Here is a 13,673-nt window from a genome sequence, read left to right as displayed (position 1 = left end):
GAGTTCTATTTCAAGATAGTCTGGCCCTCACAATCTGCTGGTGCGTCTTTAGTTTTTCTGTATGCTTTTATCTGCTTTTTCCAAACAATGAGCACATTGGCTCTGATGCAAGAGGGAAGCACTTCAAAACAATGTTCAAACACCATTCTTATTAAATGAATAGCTGAAGCTGCTAAAGTACTCGCTGTCAGATTGATGTTCCAGGGGACTGACGGTACAGCACGTCCAGGATGTCACAGATTTTATTTCGAAAATTCCCTTATTCCCACACTGCAATAAACCTCAAAAGATCAAAAAATCAGGTGACTTCAAAAGCCATCAAGCTCTTTGCGCGATGCTGTGTTTACTGTGTGTAGGAATTTGATGTGTCATGCTTTGCTTTTTCATCAAATTAAGTGTCTGTAAATTTCCTTAAACCCAGCTATGATCCAGGAAGAATGGTTATGTCAGCAAACCACCTGTGAGTTTGACAGGAGGATTTGGTTTTTAGCAGGGGATTTCTGATTTAATCTGAACTGTATCAAGGAGCATAGGGAGTTCTAAAAAAAAAAATTGATTCAAATTCCAATTTGCAATTGCTATGCTCTGGCATTATTGGACACCTCGCTCAAGTGAAAGCCCCTTGCACCTTGTGATAAAACACCTAATGATCTAATTACTGTGCCTTTGATTGCCAGAAAAGTCCTCAAGTGGATGAATTCAAGAATATATTCAGTAGTCTTTTTTTTCCAGCTCAAGGCCTTAGACACTTGTTCCATGAAAAGTAAAATGGAACTGATTGTTGTTGAGAGATAGAGACGAATTTTACTCGAAGAACATGTAATGTTCAGAGGGCAAATAGCTGCCCGTAGGAATTCTGCTGCACTCATCTCCTTCCCTTACTAGTTGTCTCTTTCTTTATCTCCTGCTTTTTTCCATCTCTAAAAAAATCTGACTGCTCTCCCCTCTCCTTCCCCTTCTCTTCCCTTCTACTCTTGTTGTAACTACAACACACAAACTATGTGCCCTTTTGTTGCCATTCAAGTGTTCAGAATCAGAATACTTGGACTTCAACTTCCTTGGCTTAGATGTTTCTTTGGCTAACATGGAGGCAGTAAAAGAGACATAGTGTAACCTTGTGTAAGAAACCGGAGCAAATTACAACATGCTGAACGCTGTAACAGGCCAGTGGGTGAGTAATGAAGACAGACAACATTGATGAAGAAGACCAAGCAGAGCAATGCTGACAAGATTTCTTTCTAATCCTCTCCTTAACACCCCTCTCTCTCTTTCTTTGTCTCGTTGTCTCTCTCTCTCTCTATTTAATTTCACTCTCCCACAGCAGCGCCAATGCGCTACCATGATGGCCATTAAGATGTTATGGTTTTCAATAACTTTTTATAGAGTTTGGGCGTCAGAGGCCTATTTTCTAAATGAACTGATGAGACATCAGTGAGGTGTGAGAAGTGCACTGCAATCATGTTAACTTTGAGAGGTTGAAACTCTGTGGAATGGGCCAATCAATGTGTATTGTACAATAGGGGATTTGTTTCAGGTAACTGGAAAACAGATGGGACATCATATTAACATATCAAACACGTGAAGGTCTCAGCTTGGGGAAAAAAATAAAAAATTCCTGATGTTTTGTACAAGAAGTAGTCTTTGTAGCTTTAAGGGTGTCGACAAACTCGCCAAATGCTGAGAGCTGTCTGAGAAATTCATCCATTGCACTATGTAATTAATTGTTCTTTAGTAGGAGGTATGACTAAGATGAATGGATGTTTCAATTGTCTGACAAGATTACATTCGATGTCCAACTAAATCAAAGTAAGTGATCCATTTAGCTCCAAAAATAATGTCAATCTTCAGTTCATTCTAATTGCGTTTATTATTGAAAGGAAGAAAGAGGTCTTAGCCTACACAAACATTATTTAATAATCAGTATTGTGTTGACTATACATTTACAATAAATGACAGACATAATATCTTGCCTTCCAGCATTAAAAATGAGTGTTTTTTGATGTAACTAATGTAATCATTGTCACAGCATCCAAGCGATTACCAGCTGTGACAGCGTTGGCTTCCATTGTTTTCACCCTGTGAGTCTGAGAGTGTGTTTTAGAGAGGTGGGGGCGGGTACCTCATGTTATATTTAGGCATGGAGCGGCTAATGGGAAGACATGAGAAGATTCCTGATGGGCTGGTTGTTTGGCTACAAGGGCTGCAGGGTCTGTAAACACAATAATTTTCTAAAAAGATCATTTAGGCTGTCACATGAGCTCACGAAGCCACATACCTGAATGGCAGAATTTCATCAATTTTTTTGGGGCATATTGAATAAATCTGCAGCAGTCATGTGTTCTGTTGCAACACGCACACTAATTTGGCATCATGGCTGGTGTGATCTCACTGCAAGATGGTCTTTAGTTTTATTCTGTTGGTGTCACATCTCCTGTGTTTCCTTGATATACTAAAAACTTCCTCTTCTTCTCACGCTTCGGTGGGGTGTGTCAGTGTATGTATAGGATTGCCAAGGAGCCTCCCAGCTGTACGGCTCCTAAGTCAAGGGCAGACTGTATTTTGTTAGCAGTGGTATTTAAGAGTAAGGATCAAATTAGAATCTACACTGACCATAATGACATTTGCAGTGAATTTCTTTTTTTAACTTTTAATGTGCTGGAGCCGACCAGCTAATTAGCTATCCATCTTGCATTATGCTGACATTATAGTAGCAATCTACTGCTCTTCAATGGATGTTTGTTTGGTCCTTAATTCAGGACCAACTAAGGATGTGTTTGTTTGAAACATTAGTAGGAAAGCTAATGTGAGCTGTTGTTAGACTGTGGCCTTTGTCTGGTCATTATTTTCTCTAAGGAAAACACAAGATATGCAATTTACAGATAAAGAATCGTTGCTGTAGCAGAAAAAAACCCCACAAGTGTGTAATTTAATTTCAGCTGAACTTTACATATGCCTCTTTTACACTTTTGGTGGTGATAGTAAATAGTGCGCTGCTTGGCAAAAGAGTTGTATTTCACAATGTAGAAGCCTTTTGTTGATGGTGTGCATGTCCTCTAAATGAGGACACAGGTAGGTCATTATAATAATTCTCGCTCAGGGGCAATATTGTACCTCACATCAGTAGTTTTCTTCATCTGGCTGTAATGAGCTAATTACTGGATAAGTCCAATGCAGCAATTATTGTTATATTAAAGTTGGTAGAAGTTTCTTTTTTCTCCCAGGTTGTTTATTTGGGTTTTAAAATAGAAAGTAAACAGAAAAAAAAGAGTAAGTATGACGCATTTGACAATTTGAAGTGGAAATCACTATAATTTGTGCGGTGCAGTCTATCATTATCTGGTGCCATAATCATCAACATGTGGGAGTTTTTTTTTCTGTTTATTTGCCCATGTAAATATCTAGCCCCTTGTTGTGTCGTCAAAATGTTATTTTAAGAGATTAAAATCTCACCTTAGACCGTACAGAACGGTGCCATCTGGGTGCAGTCGGATCATTCTATTTTTCACTGTGACACCATGGACGAACGATTTCTTGTCGTTGAGGAAGTAGGTGTCGGGGACCCAGAGCTGGTCAGCCACCCGGTTATCTAAGGTCAGGTTGAGGGGGATCTCAGAGTAGGACAGCCGCTTGTCTCGCCAGGCCTGCTGGAAGTACATCGTCAATGTGTAGTCCTGAAGGTGCACAGAGAGAAAGCGAAGGGAAGAGAGGGAAAGGGCCAGAAAATTGGAGGGGAAGGAGTCCGGTGGGAGTGGGAAAAAAGTGGCCGGGGGAAGGGAGGAAGACAGATGGACAAAATAGAGGAAGGATGGAGAGAAAAGAGAAAAGAAGAGAGGGGTTACCCCAAAGTGTGTGACTGCTTTACACAGCTGCTCTGTGTGTTTCCACTGCAAACTCTCAGATTAGACTGGACTAGGCTTCAATATTGGATGAAGTTCACATAAAAGCAAATGGAACGGTAGCAGTACAGGCCAAAAAAGTCTCAGTACAAAGCAATTGGGAATTCCTTCCTTTCACGGAAACATGAGGTTAAGACAGATAGTGTGAACGATGGTGTGTGTGTGTGTAAGAGAAGAGAAGAGAGAGGGAGAGAGAGAGAAAGATGGTTGGGGTTTGGTGTGTGTGTGTGTGTGTGTGTGTGTGTGTGTGCGAATGTCAGTTTGGGTCTGTTAAAATGAGAAAAAAATGTTTGTGCGGAGAAATAGAGCAAGAGAGAGACCACATGTTCCAGACAAATTAAAATAACCTCCTAGCTACCTCAAAAATCTGTTTTACAAAATATCTCCTATATGCTCTATTTGCTTTGACAGTTGCTGTCAGTCTGGGATTAAGTATTGTTTGTGAGATGGGCTCACTATGTTGTACTTGCATAACATATTCACCCATTTTCTTCGGTTTGTCCTCTTAGAGCGAGAGTGGTAGACCATCCCCGCTCATCACATCAAGTCATGCACAGACAGCGTAGCCTTTGAGGGACTGTATATGTCTGCTTCACAAAGTAGACTCAGACATCTAAGTGTATTGGATGTAACATGCATGATACTGTATTCATGAACTCCTTTCCAACAACTTCAGGTATGTCCTTAATTTATTATATACATGAATGAAGAAGAGGCTTGTCCATTCAATAGTGTTACTGAGGCATTTTTTTTTTTTTTTACTCACTTAGAGTTTTGACTACTGGTTATGCTATAGAGCAATATTTTTATGAGGGGTTCCTGTATTATTTGTATCTCATGCTTTACTAGCATGTGTGAAAAGTCACAAACATACATGTAATAAAAAAAAAAAAAAGGTTAGTAAATTCACTGTAATCTTGTGATTAAATTCAGGGTTGGACTACATATGTACGAGGATACATTTTCTATTGTTATTTTGGCACAGACAAAACCTCACATACATACAGTAGGTTAACAATTTATGAAAAATACATTTCCCGATGCTAAATCTAGGACATGATAAAACAGTCAAGCCAGCAGCCAGATGCTCATGTAGCTCACTGAAGTAAGAAGCCTACCAATCATCCATGAAAAACTAAGTTAAATAAACTTGCTGTCTCAGGGAACTTTTTGTCATGACTGGCACATCCACTTCCTGGCAAAGAGGCTGAACATGCATTTTTGAATATGCCCGTCGGCTACAGATCTGACATCCCACAGCACCTTGGGAACTGGAGGCTTGGATATTGACTGGATGGAGTCAGGGAAACAGGAGCAGCTTTTCACAGCGAAGTCGTTGTTTGACTTAAATAGGTTTTGTCATGTTGTTGTTGTTTGTACCTTATTTGGCTTGAGGTGCTGACAAGCACGAGTTTGCGAATTGAGTTTTTCAAAAGACATAAATAGTATAGTGGCAATTCTAGCATTCAGTACAATTGGATTCAGAACGGGAATAGAAGGTTTTTTGAACAAATCCAGGGTAAAACGCTGAATGTCACTGTTGAAACTTACTTTTGCTAGCCTTGCTAGCCTGCGTATAAGAAAGAAATGCTGGAATACCCTGGTTAGCTTGAAGAAAAATGGATTTGAAGAGGCTTAGTGAGATGTTTGAAGATTAGGAAAGGTAGCAATATGTTCCTACTACAAAATATGGAAAGAATAGAATGAACTTGTAGGCAGTATTTTTTCTCATTTATGGAAAAAAAAACATAAACTGAAGAGGTCTAATATCTGTTTGACTTCATATAGTACTTGCACCAACTCATCCTTGCACGTGCTGCCTTCCCAACACTTTATCCCTGGTTGGTGGTTATGTAACAGCTCACACTCTGTTCTTTCTAGCATGCTGTGCATCACAGCACATGTGGCTGAAGAGATTCTTGTTGCCATGTAGTCCTCCTGAACCATCTTAGCTGCACTCATCAATACATACCATCAAGCAGGAGGGTTTACTCTGATGTCTGAAGCATCAGGGAAGCTTCTCTACCTCTCTTCCTTAAGCACACACATACACAACCAAAAAAACATGCACTCTCTTCCTGTCTTGCGAAATGTGGACGTTGAAAATGACATCTGCAGTCTGTCTCAGTACATCCCTTCTATAGATGCAACATCAAGAAATGACTCACGCACAGTGCATCTTAATATGACTCTGCACGAATGTGTCACTGTATTCTATGCATGCACGTCTACATAGACACATGTCCTATATACAGCATATGTGTGTTTTTGTTGTGCTTTAAAGATCACAGCCAGGAACGGAACAAGAATAGAAGAATAGAGTGAAGCTGTGATCTTCACCTGGCACTTTGGAGGCAATATGTGATATTGCAGTATGCAGCATGTCTTTTGCAACCTGTCACAAAGGGGATTAAATAACAAGAGCTCCCATTTTGCGTATTGCATCACTTGCATCGCTAGCACTCGACCTGTAATAAGCATCGTTTGTAAAAGCCATCAACCATTCGGGCATATGCACAATCCTCCCCACCACAGAAACCACTTTTTGAATCTGAAGTACTATTTAGTAGCAATGAAAAGTTAGAAAAAAAAACTGACGGCCATGGTGGCAGAAGAAGGTGGGATATAACATGGAGCGTAATTATTAAGCTTGGTGAATGTTTCCATTGTCATCACTGAAAGCCTATTCCTGCAGGCCTATCTACTTACGGTTTGCTTTGTGGGACAGGCTCTGTGGAGGTGCCACTCTGGCTAGTTTACTGAGAGCATAAAGCTCTCCTCAAAGACGGCTATAGTATGCCTCTCTCTGTGGGAGGAGGAGGTTGTAAATCACCAGAATAACTGCAGGAGTTGTGTGCATGTAAGTGCAAGGGAGGCTGTCATAACAGCAGTCATAATGAGCATCAGTATATAAACTATGTTGGTGAGAGAAAGAGAGAGAGGGAGAGCAATGGTAAGTGGATAGAGAGGAGACAGAGAGTGATACAGGAAGAATGATGTTGAATTTCTGAGTGCAGAATGTGCTGCCAGGCTGCCAAGCAGAGGACAATACAAAGTGATCATTATATTCTCACACTCGGAGCTACAACAGAGAGTGAGAATCCATTGTAACTAATAACTAAAATCCAGCTCCACAGCACGCTTCCCTCTGTGTTAATGTTTCCTCATTTAGAGAGTTTCCTGACAAATACATTTCTTACAGATCTTGTTAACCACACAAGATATTCAACGTGAGTCAGTAAGTCAGTCAATCAGTCAAACTGTCAATGATCAATTTTGCCATCTCTATTTGTCATTTCTGTTTGTTATGCTGATTCCGCTCCCCAGACCCGCTGCCGGCATTTCCTGTCGTACTGAGACATTCTTGAACAACAAATTCTCGTTGATCCAATTTTATATTCTTGAAACCTTTTGGGTTCAAATCAGGTCCTCTCTGTTGCTGGCTAATTCTGACTCCTTTTTTTTTTCGAGGATCAAACACATACTCTGACTTGATGAAGGCTGATAAACCTTCAACTCTCTTCCAGATTTTATTCAGGAGAAAAAAGCTTTTAAAGTGACAACTCTATCAATATGAATTGCTGGGAGCTGGCACTTAAGGAGTCATCCAATGATCAGCTGATCTGTGTGGCACAAATGACTTTTTCCTCCCAGGACTAACACTGTGAGCTCTACCTAACAGATCTATGTGACAAAGCCCTGCCCATACGCTCTGTAGTCCCATCCAGATGATGTGTTCCCAAAAGTACTCTGGCAAACTTCAAGTTTGTGTTTTATTACTGAAAGGGCACATTTTACAGCCACTGTGTGGGTAGAATTCTCAGACAGAGGCAAAGACTCCAGACAATGCTTCATCTGCACTATATGCTTGGTCAGTCAGCCCTTCAGGCAGCCAAATTGTGCAAAATCTCATACTGACATTTCATGCTATGGATATTACAGTTTGAGTCTGATATTGATTTGACCGCCAGGGAGACTCAGGAATGCCAAAAGTGCTAGTCGGGAACTATCTCACACAGCTCAAGTCACATGCTTTGCATTTGTCAGGACTCATCTGCACCATAAACTGGTCTTGAATGTGTGCACGTTATAGCTGCCTCAGCCTCAATTTGTAGCATTGGTTTCCCGGTGTTACAGAAAAACAAAAAACCCAATTTCTTCATATTGTTTCCTTTCCAAACACATCAGCAGTTATCAGTATGTACTTGTGGTGAACAAAAAACAATTGGAAATAAAAATGAAAAAAAAAGATGTTCCAGCTGCCCACTCTGACCTCGTCAACCCCACTCATCCTCCAGGCTGCCCTGTCTACTAACCCCTCACATCTCATCCCCACCCCCGCACCACATGGCTTCTGTTGGACTGAGAACAGCATGAAGAACTAATATCGGACTTATTTTGATGGACTGTTATTAGCTGTTATTTTTGATGGACCTCCAGCAATCCCTATTTTGTGTATGTACCAATTGCTACAGCTTTGTTTTTGTCTTTTACTAATTTGGACCGTCCATGAAGATGGGATATTATTTTTTCTTTCTTATAAAAGTTAAACCTAATAAACTAAAAGACAACATATGTTGTTGTCATTGTTTTTATGGAAAAATATGAGCATTTGCTGTTCTGCTGCTGCTGCTATTTAGGTTTAGGTTTAAGTCTATATTGTTATAAAGAAGACGCACCTGGGATAGTAGCCAACAATATTATAGGCATTCCAAGTAGCGTTGGTTCCTAAACCTAACCAAACTGGCACTGAAAACTGAGAAAATAAAGTCAGTAACTAAGTGCTAACTGCTAAAATGAGCATGTAGCTAGTGAACACAGTGCAAAGGAAGCAGATATTTCCCTCAGTAGTAAAAGGACACCAAAAGCAAATAGTGATCATTGGACTTACATTAGCTAGGTGGCCAGAAATACAACTCCAACTGAACGCTCACTTGACTGCTGGGTGTGTAAATAGGCAACTGTTTGTTAAGCAACCTGCACGTCAACTGCCCCCGAGTAGCCAAAAAAAATATATATTTGAAGGTATGAATTTGGGGAAAAATCATAAAAAGCATTCATGGTGATGGTTTAAAGAAAAAGCACAAAATCTATCCACCCTAGCCTCCTCCATATGTGGACCTATAAGTCTGTAATAACGTCAACTTTCTCCTTCACTCCTGACGGGCAGGAGTCATAATTTGCATGGCCACTAGGGCCCCTGCCCAATTAAACATGGTTCATTTAAGCATTAAACAGGTCATGTTCGGTAATTGAGCAAACAAATAGCTGTCGTTTTTCATGGGGAGTCGTTTTTGGTTCTTTTTTTTGATAAAGTTGAAAGGAAACAGGGAGAGTGAGAGAGGTGGAAGAAAAGATTGAGGAGAAACAGCAAATAAGCGTGAGACTCAGAACAGCAGGAAAAAGAAGACAGAGAGAAAAAGTTGGGGATTGATGGAATGTGATGGGAGGAGGACGAGGATAGAGGAAGGAGAACGAAGGCTTCAGTCTACAGGGAGAGAGAAAAGAGAGAGGGATCAGAAAAGGGGTGACTAAATAGTGAGTACTGGTTCTACATGTCTTTCTTCCCACTACCCTTGAAGCAAGTTTTCCATTTGAGAGCTGTGGAATAGTGTGGTGAGCTTGCTGGAAGGGTTGGGGGTGTGGAAGGGTTTTAGAGGGGGGGTAAATGAAAGGCACTGGAAAGCTCAGTGGAGCAGTGATGCAAATTGCTTTTACTCTCACAGCTCTTCACTTCCAGTCTCTGATTTCAGCACCAGCAATGACCTCCCCCTGCTACTTTCTCTCCCCGTTTTATCCCTCTCCTCATCTACTCGATCTATTCCCTTTTTCCTCTCTTTCATGTTATTTTTTTTTTCTATTTCAGCTCCCATTTTCCCTTATTCCTTTACACAAGTCTCCTTCCATCTACTACTCCCTATAGCTCCCCCTCTGTCTTATATCGCCTCTCCGTCTATCCATCTCAATCTCAGAGGAGCTCCCGTTGCATCTATTTGCATGCAGACGGGGGAAAAAAAAGGGAGAACACATTGGAGGTGAGTGTGAATGGCTTAGATCATTACCACTAAACAGATACAGCCATGGGAGCCGTCTAGAGAACATGACAGGTGTTGGATCAGCCTCTGAGGTGCTAGATGGGTTCTGAAGGGCCCTGAAAGAGGATTTGAATATTTCCTCCTCAAAGCTTGTGCTCAGTTCTAAAGCCAGCATATTTTACATTCAGGTAAAAGGCACCCCATTAACCAAGTTGATATTTTACAAATATTGACAAATCATGTGATTTTTGATGTGACAAACCATAAAGAGGTATATGTTGCTTTAAATTATTTCTGTAGTGTGCTGACCTTGAAGAGTGGCACTGAATCCTAAAGCAGCCTGCCTCTGAAACCTCCTCTGCCTCTATCCTCTCTGTGCCTGTCTTGCTCTCCCCTCTTCTCCTCTCTTTGAAATACCTTTAGTGGGGGGGGAGTTGTGATCCCTCCACCACTCAGCCATATGTCCATACCGCACTCCATCATCCACCTACTTCACTTCCTCCGAAAAGGCCCTCCAACAAGTGGCTTTCAATTTCCTGTCTCACACGGTCTTCATGCCGTCAGCGACAGGGTATGAGGAACCTGGCATAGGGCACAGCATTTCCAAAGGGGCCTAATAATAAACATGCCAATCCCCACAGAGCTGAGTGACATAAATTCCCCAGTCTCTGGAGATCTGTGTATGGAGTCCTTAGGATTCAGCTCTGTATCTGGAACAGCTTGTGCACTGCATGTAGTAAATCTGCAACAGGAACGCATACAGAGGCTGCTGCAGGGGTTTCATTTCGCCTCTTTGCTCCAGAATAAATAATGTGGATATTTTGTAACACGACAGTCAGACTGACAGCTTAAACCAAAATCAAGAAATAAGATTATATCGAAGAAAATATTTTGAACCAAAAAAAAACTATGATGGATATTTTTGACGTAATTTGGAAACGGTGTCTCCTTTAATGGTCTGTATACCAAACAACATTTACAAGTTAATTTTTAAACTGTCCACATCGTGGACACAGTTCTTTAATACTCAAATTTCATCTCCAAAGGGATCCTTGTTAGAAATCTTTGTATTAAAAAACAAATCATGATCATTACATCATATAAACAGTCCAATGCTTATGTGAAAAGAATTGATTAATACTTACAAGTGTTAATGTTGGATGCCTGGATGTGTTTTGAGGATAACGGTGAGAACTGCTGCTCATTTAGTGAGCTGGTGAGAGTGAGTGTGTGCTTTTTTGGGTTTAAGCAAGGTCTCCAGATTGAATATTACACTGACCAAAGCATTAAACTTGGCGCTCCTCTTGTATTTTTCTTCCTTAGTATTATGGCATGTCGGAAACTACATGACAGATTTCAATAAACCGCAGACTCTTGTTTGTTTACTTGTACTTTATCAAACCTCCCTTTCCATCAACTTGCTCCTCTCTCTGCCCCTTTGTCTCGCTGTCTCTTATCCCCCCCTCTCTCTCTCTCTCTCTGTATATCCCATTTTCCTTCCCTTGCTCTTTCATCATTTACTCTGGCCTGGACATTGCTTTCAAGAGGGCTTGCTGTTGAAGGTGAATCAAATTTAGAGGAACTATTTTTTTTTTCTTCCTCAGAGCTCTCCAAAGCAGGGGTTCACAGCTTTGCCAGTTGGCAGTTGTGCAGCTTAACTGAGTACATATAATTTATTAGAGTCGATCGGAGCATCTGCAGGCTCTTTTGTGTCCCTGGAGAGGAGCGGAGTGAAATGGCAATCTGGAGAGGGTTACGTTTGTTGTGGGAGTGGAGACTGAGGGCTGATGGGGAAGAGAGGAGAGGGCAGAGCAGGACGCAGATTATTAGGGTGCTTTTGAATCCCATTGGAACACAAAAGGGGAGCTGATGGAGGTTTTGGTCTCAGCTGTCACTCATACTAGACGGAAGGCAAGCTGGCCAAAGAGACAAGGGGAAAAATGAGTCTGTGTGTAAACGTCATTTGTCCCACTTACTGCTTCTCCTGCATGAGGAGATTTTGTGTGTGTGTGTGTGTGTGTGTGTAAATAGTGGGCATGGATACAAACACATTATATATGTGTGTGTGTGTGTTGTAGTTATACGTTTTACTACAAACGTGGCAAATTTCTGCCTTCCTGGTAATCCTAAAGCTATTGACAGCTGTTCTTTGACTACCCCTCATTCTCAACATAGACACAAATACACTGATCCACTTGAGGAGTCCCACACCTTGTGCACAATGGAGGACTGAGGAACTGAGGAATAAACTGATTGCTATTTAAACAGAGTACCAAGAAGCACACACCACATCTACACACTGTAAACAATGAGATAATGCAATGTACAGACAACTGTGGATCGATAGTACATATAGAGGCTGAGTGAGAACAGAAAACTGGTTATCCACCTATATCTGTGTGTGTGTGTGTGTGTATGTCTCTTTCTTTGCCCATGTACAGAGATGTGTGATTCCAGATTTGATGGCCTGCACACAGTATCTCCTTGAGCAAGGACACCCTTGAAGAAGCAATATCTCCTCACAGTTGGACTGACCTACAAGAGACGCAGGGATGCTTTAGGAAGGTGTCAGCCTCAGAATGTGCGTGTGTGTGTGAGTGTGTGTGTGAGAGAGAGAAAGAGAGAGAGAGAGATAACACTCTCTATGTGTCCTGTCATATACGTTTCATATTTGAGAATATTAAGAAAATGTGTATTGTAATTAAGTGATGCTGATACGTCACACGTGTTCCACAATTATGAGGTTTTGGGAGCTCAGATGGATGGGGTTGGTCACGAATGTGAAGTTTTGCTAACCTTATTTGTACACTAGCAGTTGGTTGGGAGGAGAAAAAACACCAAGTTAATCAAGTAGCCGTTACTAAGCCTGTTTTGGATGTTAAATCATATTAAGGAAACACTATTTCACCCCCTTTACAAAATGCAATAATATACCTGAGATCAGCAAAGTGAACAAGAACTTTGAGCTGCAAGTGGAAAAAAGCTGAAGTATCAAAAAACAAAAAAAAAAATAGTCAGCTCATACACTGTGATAGAATATACAGTGGTTCAAAACTTTGAACTGTATAATTAATAGAAATTCACATGTAAGGGAACACGACAGGCTGGTCACCTGCTGTATGTCATAGAAATGGAAGCAGAGAGTCACATTGTTCACAGTGGGGCATTCAATCAAACTGCAGGCAGCAACCTTCCTCAACATTCACTATTCCTCTATGACACAGTTTTTCAGCATGGAAATAGAAAGTTACAAACAGAAAACATCATGTCAGGTCGTTTTCACTCAAGAGGTCATGGACGTGACCTTTGATGACATCACTGCAGTCATGCCAAGGCTGGATTTGTCACACAAAACATCCGAGGTAGATAGTTTGTGTGATGTGTATTAAAAGCTACAGCCTGATGTAAATATACAATATAGAGGAGTAAACGGAGTGCTTAAGATATTTTGTCATTTTCTTTCATTTCATTGTGATAAATGACTGCAGGTGTGAACGTCTGATGTGAAGCTCTACGTCTTTTTGCTCCTTTCTATGGAGATTCTTTTGTTGCATCATTTTCGTTGTGGCTACAATGAAGGGCTTTTGTTCACTGAATGAATGTTTTGATGTTTGTCTCACCTATTGTCAAAACCCATGGGAAAAAAAATACCTTAAATAAAGAAAAGTAGGTTGGGTTAGGCTGTCCACAATGAATGGAAGTCCTAATACTGATAGCTACACAAATGTGTGTGAGAATGTGT

At 40.9% G+C, this 13,673-nt stretch overlaps 1 protein-coding gene across 1 annotated transcript in view; it reads right to left on the bottom strand.

Annotated features, from left to right (window-relative positions):
* The window catches only part of LOC139212868 (gamma-aminobutyric acid receptor subunit beta-2-like), a 49,938-nt gene that overhangs the window by 24,592 nt on the left and 11,673 nt on the right, over window positions 1–13,673 (bottom strand). Inside the window, 1 exon segment of the mRNA XM_070843425.1 lies at window positions 3,451–3,671. Coding sequence (XP_070699526.1) covers window positions 3,451–3,671 — 221 coding nt within the window.

The sequence above is a fragment of the Pempheris klunzingeri genome, chromosome 14 (assembly GCF_042242105.1).
Source record: "Pempheris klunzingeri isolate RE-2024b chromosome 14, fPemKlu1.hap1, whole genome shotgun sequence".
Lineage (NCBI taxonomy): Eukaryota > Metazoa > Chordata > Actinopteri > Acropomatiformes > Pempheridae > Pempheris > Pempheris klunzingeri.
The sequence above is the reverse complement of the archived record's forward strand: the minus strand, read 5'-3'. Positions and strand labels throughout refer to the sequence as shown.